The sequence below is a fragment of the Pangasianodon hypophthalmus genome, chromosome 21, assembly GCF_027358585.1.
Source record: "Pangasianodon hypophthalmus isolate fPanHyp1 chromosome 21, fPanHyp1.pri, whole genome shotgun sequence".
Taxonomy (NCBI): domain Eukaryota; kingdom Metazoa; phylum Chordata; class Actinopteri; order Siluriformes; family Pangasiidae; genus Pangasianodon; species Pangasianodon hypophthalmus.
The window spans coordinates 17,451,664-17,463,086 of NC_069730.1; the positions used below are offsets into that span (position 1 = coordinate 17,451,664).

An 11,423-nucleotide genomic window follows, 5' to 3' on the forward strand; every position below is an offset into this window, starting at 1 on the left:
TCTTGTGGAACATCTGCCAAACAAGTTAGTTCCTGTTAGCACTTACACTGTAGCTCGTATAGACAATAGTTCACCCACCAGCCTCTCTTTTTTTCTCTCTCTCTCTCTCTCTCTCTCTCTCTCTCAAAGTTATTAAGACAAAAAAAAACCCAGCTTGTCATGTTATGGAGAAACAAGAACATGCAAAGTGGCAGAAATCTCGCTGACTGTTACAAAGCACTCTCACTGGAGACTCCTTCCATAAACGTCTCCTTCCAGACGTCTTCACCCTGTCAACACTTGTACATTTTTCTTTGTTAAATAACATTTTCTTAATCTCTTTAATATTAGTCTTCAGTTATGTGCTGTGTCCACCATACGTGTCCCTGTGTAAGCTGTTACTATAGAAGTGATAACATATTAGAAATCTAAAACTGTGATTTGTTTTTTTAACACGCCCTGCCCTGCATTTCTTCCCCCAACAAACACACTTGAACACACACCATGGCTCAGTCACGACCTCTGAACTCGGACGCACGAGCTTCCGTGGAGGACCTGAAAGCAGCATCAGAGCTGCTGTCTCAGAAAATTAATCAACATCTTCTGACCAATCAGAATCGAGAATTCGACGACACTCTGGGTTTGTTTTGAAAGATTTAAAACAGTCAGGCTTTAGAGTAGTTACAGTTTATCATGGATCACCTGAAGTTTAAAGTTCAAGTCGGAAACTCAGAAATACGCATATGTCGGAAATGTGTGTGACGCAGAGATCCGGGAGCCAATCAGTGAGCGTCACGGCGCACGTGCTCTCAGGCGTGTTCAGGTGTGCTCAGGTGTGCTCAGGTGTGCAGCGCGAGACTTCATTTAGCCGCTCTCCCCTCCTCAGCACGGTTTCCCGGTGTGGCGGCGGATCTCTGCTCCTCTCATCCCGGCGCTGGAAATGGAGCCTGCGACAGAAACTCCCAACGCAGGCGTGCAAGTGCGGGATGACCTCGCCGAGAAATGTCAAAAACTGTTTCTAGAGTTTTTGGAGGAGTAAGTCGGGGCTAACCTGCTAGTTTTGAGTCGGATTTGGACAAATGCCCAAAGTCAGAGTTAACAGATTGAATGGAATATTTTCCAACTCAAACACAATTCCTAACAGTCACTCGATGCATTTATAGGGATTTATAAATGATTGCAGATGCGATGTTGCGCCTGTAGAGGGCGCTCTTGATCCTCCGCGTTGAGTGTAAACGCCATTGAAATGCCCAATTACAGCATTTGCTCAAATGTATTTTTACATGCTTTCATTGTCCTTCCTTAAACGGATCATATAGTGTATACATTGTCTAATTTACCAGTATGAACCAATGTTCAGGGCAACTTTTTTCCCCACTCACCATTTTCTCCCTAATTTGGTCTTGCCCAATTCCCACCCACCAGCCAGCTTTCCCCTGTCATACAACAGCTACTAGCTGGGGAGGGTCATGAAGCCACCTAACCGCATCTTTTTGAAATGCTGCTCACCGTGCATTCCAGGGCAGTGGAACACACTCGGAGGAAAGTGCTATCTTCCCTCTTCCGCATACATGAGCTCGTAGATGCCCACGATTGGCCAGTGTTGAGAGGGAGAGAATGCTCCTTACACTCTCTCTTGCTTTCTTGACCTCCCTGTCATGGATTGCTGTTGCACTGTCAGGATTCGTTCTTATAATCTTTAGATGATGGGGCGAACGCTTTTCTGTTGCACCACTCGGCCAGAGCCAAAGCCACCGAAAACTACGGTCTGAAAGAAAGGGGCTTGATAGAATAGGGTTATGTCTCCAGCCTGTCCCAAGGTCTCCTTCACTGTCAAAGCTTTCCTAATGTGTTGCATAAAATGTCTAATTTTCCTGTATGAGTCAAAGGTCAGAGTACTGTATGGTCACACCAAAATTCAGCCTAGCTTTATTCCCCCTCTCAAAAATCTTAATACTTCGCATATGTGTTAAACAGCACTAGGAACATTGCCTTGTATAGGAAAATTGGACACTTTATACAATTCTAATCTGACTACCCGAAAATGAGCCTCAGCTCTGGACTACTTTGATGTGATTTAGGTTTCAGGATAAAACTGGCGACCCGCTGTATTTAGCAGAAGCTCAGGAGCTGATCCGACCAGAGAGAAACACTCTGACTGTGAGCTTCACCAACATTGAACGCTATAATCAACAACTGGCAACCACGATTCAGGAGGAGTACTACAGGTGAGTCTGATTGAGTATTAACCTGACACTGTAGTTGAAACTGGTGGAGGTCCAAATGTTTAGACGCAGAGTTTTTTTTTTTTTTTTTTCTGGAGTAAAATGCGCTATAGCTCCAATAAATAGTCAGAATATTATTGTACAAATTGAAATAATGAGCCAAATATTTGAATAGTTTGGAATATGTTCATAAAATAGAACTGTACTAAGGGAGCCAAGAAAATTTATTTTAGTTATGGAAAAAAGTTTGAGAAACCCTGAATTAAAGGGATGAGCCTAGTAGGATTAGGGGGAAAACTTGATCTAGATTGTGTATTTTCTCTATAGGGTGTACCCGTTTCTCTGTAGAGCGGTGCGTCACTTCGCTCGGGACCATGGAAACATCCCACCATCCAAAGAGTTCTACGTGGCCTTTTCTGATTTTCCTTCAAGACAAAAGTAAAGCAATTCATTCACATTTTCTAAGAATACAAATTACTAAACAGTTCGTGTGATGTATCTGTTAGAGTGCATAATGCACCATCATCACAGTCAAGGGCTCTGATTCTGTTAATCTGCTCCACAAGCCACAAGGTTACTTCGCTGTTTGTGTTCTTCTCTGCAGGATCCGTGAGCTTTCAACTGCACGTATCGGCACTCTGCTGCGTATCAGCGGGCAGGTGGTGCGTACACACCCTGTTCACCCAGAGCTGGTGAGCGGTACTTTCCTCTGCCTCGACTGCCAGTCTGTCATTAAAGATGTGGAGCAGCAGTTCAAATATACGCAGCCCACCATCTGCAAGAACCCTGTGTGCGCCAACCGACGCAGGTTCATGCTGGACACCAATAAGTCACGCTTTGTCGACTTCCAAAAGGTAAGTGGAGAAAATATTTGTGACGTGAGGTGTCAGGAATACTTCATATCAATAAACTGTGTCTGTAGTTTATGTGCAATTACTACAATAATGGTCATTACTGATATTTTTTTAATTTCCTGCAAATGCTAAGTAACTTGTTCCTTTCAAACCAGTAGCATGCTGTTGGATCTGAACTAATTTTGAACCGGCTCTTTTATAGTGAGAAAACTCCAGAATGGTTCCCAACCAAGCACCAGAATCCTGTGACACTGTTTGTTTCAGGTGCGTATTCAGGAGACTCAAGCGGAGTTGCCCCGAGGCTCTATCCCACGCAGTGTGGAGGTGATTCTGAGGGCCGAGGCCGTGGAGGCCGCACAGGCTGGAGACCGCTGTGATTTCACCGGGACTCTCATTGTGGTTCCAGACGTGTCTGCCATGGCTCTCTCGGGTGAGGATCTCTGTACTCTTTTTACGTTTACCTGACAGAGTATTGTGCTGTCCTATGTTCCATCTTCATAGCAAAACTATACTTTAAAGGAACAGTTTGTGATTTTGAGGTCCCTCTGCTGCTTCTGAGGTAAGAGCACTGAGGAGACTTCCTTTTCAATAAAACAACCCAACCCCCAGATGCATAACAATATAGAAAAACTTTAAATTGCATTATTAGGAGGATAAATGGATAGGTAGATGGATGGAAGGATGGATGTACTTTCTTGATCCCCCAAGGGAAAATTTGGGTGAAAGCTCTAGAAATACCTTTACACATACAAAAAAATATTCCAGCTTAGGCCATGTCCATTTTTGGTTTAAATCAGAATACAAATGCAGATATTTGAAGTACAAAACAGATACACATAGTGGCATTGTGTTAGTGTTACTCCCCATGTATGTGTGCGCGCATGTCCTGCAGGTACTAGGGCGGAGACCAGCAGCAGGGTGACTGGAAAGGAAGGTTTTGAGGCTGATGGGATCCAAGGTTTAAAGGCTTTGGGAGTAAGAGAGCTGTCCTATAGACTGGCCTTTCTGGCCAACCATGTTGCTCCGACAAACCCCAGGGTGAGTACTAGGGTTAGAGTTATCCATGTGTTTCCCAAAACCATGGAGGTTCACTTCCACTGTCTTGGTGCAAGATTCTGTGCATGCTTTGGGAAACAGTGTTGTGTTTAAAATGTTGTTACTATGTTCATTTTGTGAAGTTTGGAGGCCAGGAGCTGCGTCAGGAAGATCAGAGTGCGGAGAGTGTGAAGAATCAGATGACCGTGCAGGAGTGGGAGAAAGTGTTTGAGATGAGCCAGGACAAGAACCTTTACCACAACCTCTGCACCAGCCTCTTCCCTACCATCCATGGTGTGATGTAGAACAGTGTTACTGTATTTGTATCAAACCTGTACTGTCGAGTTATTTAACACACCTAGGTTTATGATTCTGATTCTGTAGAAGACCCTGGAGTTTAGGGTTGGAAGTATGGAGATATTATATATTGTGTAGTTCATGATGGATAAACTACTTGTAGGGAATGATGAAATCAAGCGTGGGATATTGCTCATGCTTTTCGGTGGTGTCGCCAAGACCACCATGGAGGGAACATCTCTAAGAGGAGACATCAATGTTTGCATTATCGGTGATCCCAGTACTTCCAAAAGCCAATTTCTCAAGTAAGCACAATACACTGCTGTGGAATTCTGAGTAAACTGTTGAAAAATAATGTAACTATTGACACCTCGTCTTTCTCTCTCAGGCATGTTGAAGACTTTGTTCCCAGGGCTGTGTACACGAGTGGGAAAGCCAGCAGTGCTGCCGGTCTCACTGCCGCTGTGGTCAAAGACGAGGAGTCACATGAGTTTGTCATCGAAGCTGGAGCCCTCATGTTGGCCGACAATGTAAGTAGTTTGGTTCAGGAGGTTTTTTTTGTTTGTTTTTTTTTTAATTAAACTTTTGTGCTAAATCTGTGCTTTTATCTTTTACTTCCTGTATCAGGGAGTATGCTGTATTGATGAGTTTGATAAGATGGACTTGAAGGACCAAGTGGCCATCCATGAAGCCATGGAGCAGCAGACCATCTCCATCACCAAGGCTGGAGTAAAGGTATAGAATCAGAAAAAGTGTGCAATGATCACAATCAGGAGGAATGTCTGTAGTTATGTGCTGTTAGATTGACATGGTCCTGTTCCTGGCTGTCAAGATGCGAATACATCTTTTGCCTTTCAAAGGATTTAGTCATTTAGACTGGAGTAGCTCAATTCAAGTGTGAATAAAACACTTGACACTCGTTTTCACACTTCGGGACATGCTGTTATAGAAAAATACTCAACATCATGTCTGTCAAGTGTTTTATTCCTCTTATACCACAGCAAAATGCTAACACTTAAAATGTATTACTTTACTAAAATGTAAAGGACAATTTATAAGTTTTATGTTTATAGTTATGTTTAATGTTGCATAACGGCTGCAAAACAAATTAGTTCCTGTTACATTATAGCTACAAAGAGTCATTCCATCACCACCTCTCTCTTTTTTTTTTCCCCCTCCTTTTCTGAAGTTAAGACAAAAAAATGCAGCTTGTCGTTCCTCCTTCCTGAAGATTTTCTTCTGTTGGAAATTAAGAGAACAGTTTTGACTGATATTTCTTGACTGGAGATGACCTGTTTTAATAAAAATCATTGGAGTCTTCAAAAGAACATGACCTATTTTCTTGTGTCTGTATGTATTTAGGCTACTTTGAATGCCCGTACTTCTATCTTGGCAGCAGCCAATCCCATTGATGGCAGGTACAATCGCTCCAAGTCTCTGAAGCAGAATGTCAACATGTCTGCCCCCATCATGTCCAGATTTGACCTCTTCTTCATTCTGGTGGACGAATGCAATGAGGTGACTCTGAATACAGCTTTGCTGCTTCTATTTTCTGTACTTTGTTTGAATTTTGTTTGTGTATGGTTTTAAACTGTACATTGAAATTTAGTCAGAATTATTTTAATGTTGGCATTTTTAGGTGACAGATTATGCCATAGCCAGGCGAATTGTAGACCTCCATGCCAGGAATGTGGAGTCAGTAGAACGTGTCTATGCTGCAGAAGACATCCAGAGATACATACTGTTTGCCCGACAGTTTCAGCCAAAGGTCTGTGCAACAGTTCAACAATTCGCACAAAGCACTGATTTGCATTGTCTCACCGATCATGCCTTGTGTTTTCTAGATCACCCCAGAGGCCCAGGAGTTTGTTGTGGAGCAGTACAAGCGGCTGCGTCAGAGAGACGGAGGCGGCACGACGAAATCGGCTTGGAGGATCACTGTGCGGCAGCTGGAGAGCATGCTGCGTCTGTCTGAGGCCATGGCCCGTCTCTACTGCTCAGACGAGGTCAGACGAACTCCAGGCAAATGCTTTGTTGTGTGTTGGAGTAGTGTATATACCTCTAGTGATTCTAATCTCAGTATGAATAAAAATAAACTTCATTTGTACAATACTTTGACAACATATTATCACACGAGGATTTTAAAGACTCCTAATGAGTAAATCTAAGCTAACCGTGACAAAGAAAATGTATGAGACAAAATAAGAATGAAACTGTAATAAGGGGAACCAGGCTTGCAAGGGGAACAAGTCTTTCTCAGTATGACACTGAATACATTTATCATACATGTTTTAGAGAAATAAAAGAATGAAATTGCTCTGTAAATTGTAATTTAATGTGCGACAGCCTGGGTCAACCCTTCAAATGGTGAACAGTTTGGAAAACTACAGACTTTCCTGAACTGAAACATGTTTCTCAATTACAAGTACCCTTCTAGTGTTTTAAATTTTGGACAACCCCCCCCTTTTTTTTCCCCCTTCTTTCATCATTTTTTGGCTGTTTTGCCAGAATTCAGCCACAAAACATCCGATGGGCTTTCCAAGACCACCACATATATCTGAGTATGTTACTTTTTTGTGATTATAATGTAATGTTTCTCTCTATAACCCAAGGTTCAACCTAAACATGTAAAAGAAGCATTTCGACTTCTGAACAAGTCTATCATTCGTGTTGACTCACCTGATATCAACTTTGACCAGGAACAAGATGAAGATATGAATGGTAATCATATTTCATAATCTTATTATTCTTCTCATTATTTGAATAAAGATTCTATATTCATAGCAGAAAACATACATTAATGTCATACCTCTGGTTCTTTCTGTGTAGATCAGAATGGGCAGTTGGCTGGGGAGATGCAGGGCCAAAATGGTGTTGCTGGTGATGCAGTGGAGGCCATGGACACCGGTGAGGCAGAGCAGCAAGAGAAGACGGCGACAACCAAACCGGCTCTCCGCATGTCCTTCGCAGAGTACCGCCGAATCTCCAACCTGCTGGTGCTGCACATGCAGAAAATGGAGCAACGTGAGTCACTAAGATCTTTTACAGCTAACAGACGTGAATGACATGTCTGAGACTTCTACCAGCTAATCTGTTGTTATAATTGACGGATTAACTGGTTTGCCTGCACTGGAAGCTGGTTGTTGACTCCTCTTTTAAGCTGAAATCGCAGTACAGTGCATTTTGTCATAGAAAATAAAACTGTGAAAACTCTGTTTTTCGGTATTTCAGTGGATGAAGAGTTGTCTCTAAAGAAGAGCGAGCTCATCAACTGGTACTTGAAGGAAATTGAGAGTGAGATCGAGTCTGAGGCTGAACTCATTGCCAGGAAGAATCTTATCGAGAAAGTGTTGTATCGGTTGATCCATTATGTGAGTGAAGACTTAACCAACAAATTATACCAATGTCTAAATCTCATTTGCTTTATAAGACTTATGCAGAAACTCTGAATTCACATTGGTAGGTTTCGAGTCACAATTTTCCTGAGTGGGCAAAGGGAGCAATTCCAAACTGCTATTCTGGTGACCGAGAAAAATCAAATTGAGATTCCCTAAGTTTGACGGCTATGCTGTGATTCAACAAATCAAATGATTGGCTCAAATAAATTCCTCAGTCTGATCATATGCCTCAGGTGGTCTTGTGACCATAGCTGTCTAATCACCCAAGATTAGATCACATTCCTACTTGCACGTGGTTCTTATGAACCTCATATTCAACCAAGCGAAAGTTACTTAAGCCCTTCAATCAAAGAATAACATTTAACATGTAATATGTCATCATAAACTAAGATTGAAAGTTACTCATATATGGAAAAACACATTTTGCACAAAGACACTGATCTTCAATGCCTACATTCTCATTTAATCTTATGCTGGGCAGCAAATGCAATTTTAAGCCGTTACTAGACATAGTGTAATGTGTAATATAAAAAAGGAGCTATTCAACAAACGTATCTTCCTTGGAAACAAAAAAATAAATTACTTGGAATTTTTGTTTTGAACCATCTGCCTAAACAGTGAAAAATAAAATAAAAAGTTAAAATAAAATAATATATACTTTTCAAGTAACATGGTAATGTAGCCTACACATTTGACAAATTACTACCATTTGTTATTGACCTTCACCTTCAAAAGTAAGCCCAGGTTAACATTTTGAAAATAATGATTGCAAAGAAAACACTACCGTAAGGGTTTAAGTTGTGAACGAAATTTGTATGAATGGTAATTCTGGTAGGCCAGTTTTAGATGACCTGTACATATAAAGATAAAATGTCTCGTCACTGTGGGTGTTATTCATGTTCATACCTTTTCTTATTTTTTTATATCACAGGACCATATCATCATAGAATTGACCAAAACCGGCCTAAAGAAGGTCACAGATGAAGGAGAAGAGCCTGTTATGGAGGAAGACCCTTTCCTAGTGGTTAATCCTAATTATGTATTGGAAGACTAGAGGAGAGTGGCATTGATTTGTCTTTTTCCACCCCTTCTTGGCTATTTATTATTTATTGTTTATGATGAATAAATTAAAAGTGGGAACATTGGTCTTTTTGTTGTCTTTGTACGTCTTCTTTTTACACTAGGTGGAGCAATTTCCATGTGTAGCAAATATAGATCTGCAACAGATGCCAAAGTTTTGGAGTAATATATAGGGGGGGTTTGTAGGCTTTTGAAGTAAATCCTTAAAATCCAAAGACATTTACACAGGGCTTAAGGCAGGTTCTGAATTAGAGTTTAGCCCCAGGTGAAAATGAAGACGAACTCCTTGACCTATATACATGCTGCTATTATTACTGCTATAATTCAAGGATGTATTATTAATGCATTTATGGTGAATAATAGTAGCAAGTCCTTCAGTTCACAAAAGAGCTTTTATTATTAGCTTATTATTGAAAACACTCTCTGGGGGGAAAAGTGCATTTAAAGCTACCTGAAATTGTTACAGTCTAGTTATATGCTTTAATTATGTTTTTGTCCACCCTTATTGCAAATGTCTGTACCTTGAAACTCCATTTTATAATTTTTCTACATATTATATGCTGATATTACCTGTATGACATTCACAGCTTTAAAAAATAATTCTATCCTGGTTGAAAGAGTTGCATATTTTTCCTGTGTTTTTTTTTTTTTCTCCAAATACCCACTTACTGTAGCTTATGATGCTTCCCTATTTCTCAAATAAATAAATAAATAAATAAATAAACAGGGTCTCCCAAAAGTCTCCACATACAGGGGACTGTGTACCAGCACCACGTCGGTTGTGCCTTCGTCAGTGGATGTTCGTTGACGTCCACTTCTCTGTTGGTTGGCAACACTTCCAGTCTTTTCGAATTCGTTAATAAGTTTTGCAGCAGTGTCGTGTGTGTGTGTGTGTTTGATGTGCTTGCCATGTTTCCTGTTAAAGTCCATTGAAACCTTGCAACAGCTTCCTGATCCAGCCATGAGAATGATTTCAATACATTCTTCTTTTGTCAAAGGCATTCTTAAAGGCTATCTGAAAAAAATATATAAACTAAGTAAGAAAAATTTTGGAAGACGTTTTGCTAAAAAGTGCTAATGTTCCCTATGTATGGAGATTGGGACAGCCTGTATGTATGTGTGTGTGTATATATGTAGGTATATGTGTACACATATATATATATATATATATATAAAGTGCTTCATTCTTTGTTAATGATTCATATTCTTGAATTCCACCTTTCCACCAAACCTTGTGTTTTGTTTCTGGAGAATTCGAGGGTGTAGCCTATCATTAATAGAATGATGCAGAATTATATTGGCCTACAGGCGTTGACATGTCCCAGTTTTTAGACATGGAGAGGCTAAAAGCACCACCGAATTACACATAGCAGAATATCTGATTTGTTATTGAGAGTGAATGGCAACCTACTGGCTTTAGAGCTGCTATGTTAGTTATAGTTCATAATACTCAAGGGATTTGGTCAAAATACCTACACCGCTGTGACAATGAAAAACCTCCCCTAGATGGAAATTGACTTACGAGGGATTGCTAAGATTATTTAAAGAAAGGGAAAAGGCCTTCCTGTGCCACCCATGTGGTCATGATTCTGTCTAATCTCATTCATTTGAAGTGAACATTTTAAACTCTAAGAATGTGTGGCTTTATGCCCTGGCTCCCTCACCATCTATCTATGTAGGTTAGATAGCCAACAGCTTTAAATATGATTACAATGGACTTTTTTGGTTCAATCTAATTCCCTTGACAAGGTTGTCTCTTTTCACTTTGGCTAACTGTTTCATATATTACCCACAATGCCGCTGCCTGCTAATAACGGCATCAGTAGTAATTCATCTCTACCTATAGAGAGGGATGCAGCGGCGCTTTAGTCCTTTAATCTGTCCAGTTCTCTCACCTCCTCATCTGCACTACTACGCACAAACAGAGCTGCCTTAACTGTGTCGTATAGCTGCATTGCATTCTGGGAATTGGGGTCCAACATTTGCATCAACATCTCCACTACTTCAAAGTTGGATTTCATTAATATGACATTGAGCATCGCTGAAAATTGACATTTTGGTGAGAAATCTTGAGTTTTTAGGAACTAACAGCAAAACCTGACCGTTATCCATTATGTTTGAAATTCTTTCTCCAATTAAACAGCATTGTAACGGTGGCAAAAACAACAATGTCGCGTTGTGACGTCAGCGTGGGACCACTGACTTTTCACAGGATATCAAAAACACAGCATCAAGCACCACATTAGCACCAGATCTGCTGTAGAAATCAGACATTTTTTTCAATATAAATATATTTAAAGGTGCATTCGGTAAGATTAGTCCTTTTTTTTCTTCTCCAGATCAGCTCTCAGGTAAAGCAGGTATGATTTTTTTAACTCCTTGAGCCCAGCCCCTATTCTCACCCATGTTCACAAAGCTCCGCCCCCAGGAGCTAGGATGGGCCATAGAGTAGCGTGTCTATAAAACTGTGAGGTAAAAACAACCAACCAAACATATAAACAAGCATTCCGGACCGGATATCAGTTTTCCAAATGGATTTTCACAGCCACATAATA

General features: G+C 40.7%; 1 protein-coding gene across 1 annotated transcript; it reads left to right on the plus strand.

Annotated features, from left to right (window-relative positions):
* Window positions 1-773: 773 nt before the first annotated feature.
* mcm6l (MCM6 minichromosome maintenance deficient 6, like) lies at window positions 774-9,310 on the plus strand. The gene is made up of 17 exons (XM_026946145.3): window positions 774-1,014; window positions 2,061-2,207; window positions 2,532-2,642; window positions 2,809-3,058; window positions 3,323-3,488; window positions 3,951-4,096; window positions 4,237-4,387; window positions 4,554-4,695; window positions 4,779-4,920; window positions 5,018-5,125; window positions 5,753-5,908; window positions 6,030-6,158; window positions 6,235-6,396; window positions 7,003-7,111; window positions 7,220-7,414; window positions 7,622-7,761; window positions 8,720-9,310. The coding sequence occupies exons 1-17, from the start codon at window positions 920-922 to the stop codon at window positions 8,840-8,842; spliced, it is 2,472 nt and encodes an 823-aa protein (XP_026801946.1). The 5' UTR covers window positions 774-919; the 3' UTR covers window positions 8,843-9,310.
* The last annotated feature ends 2,113 nt before the right edge of the window (window positions 9,311-11,423 follow it).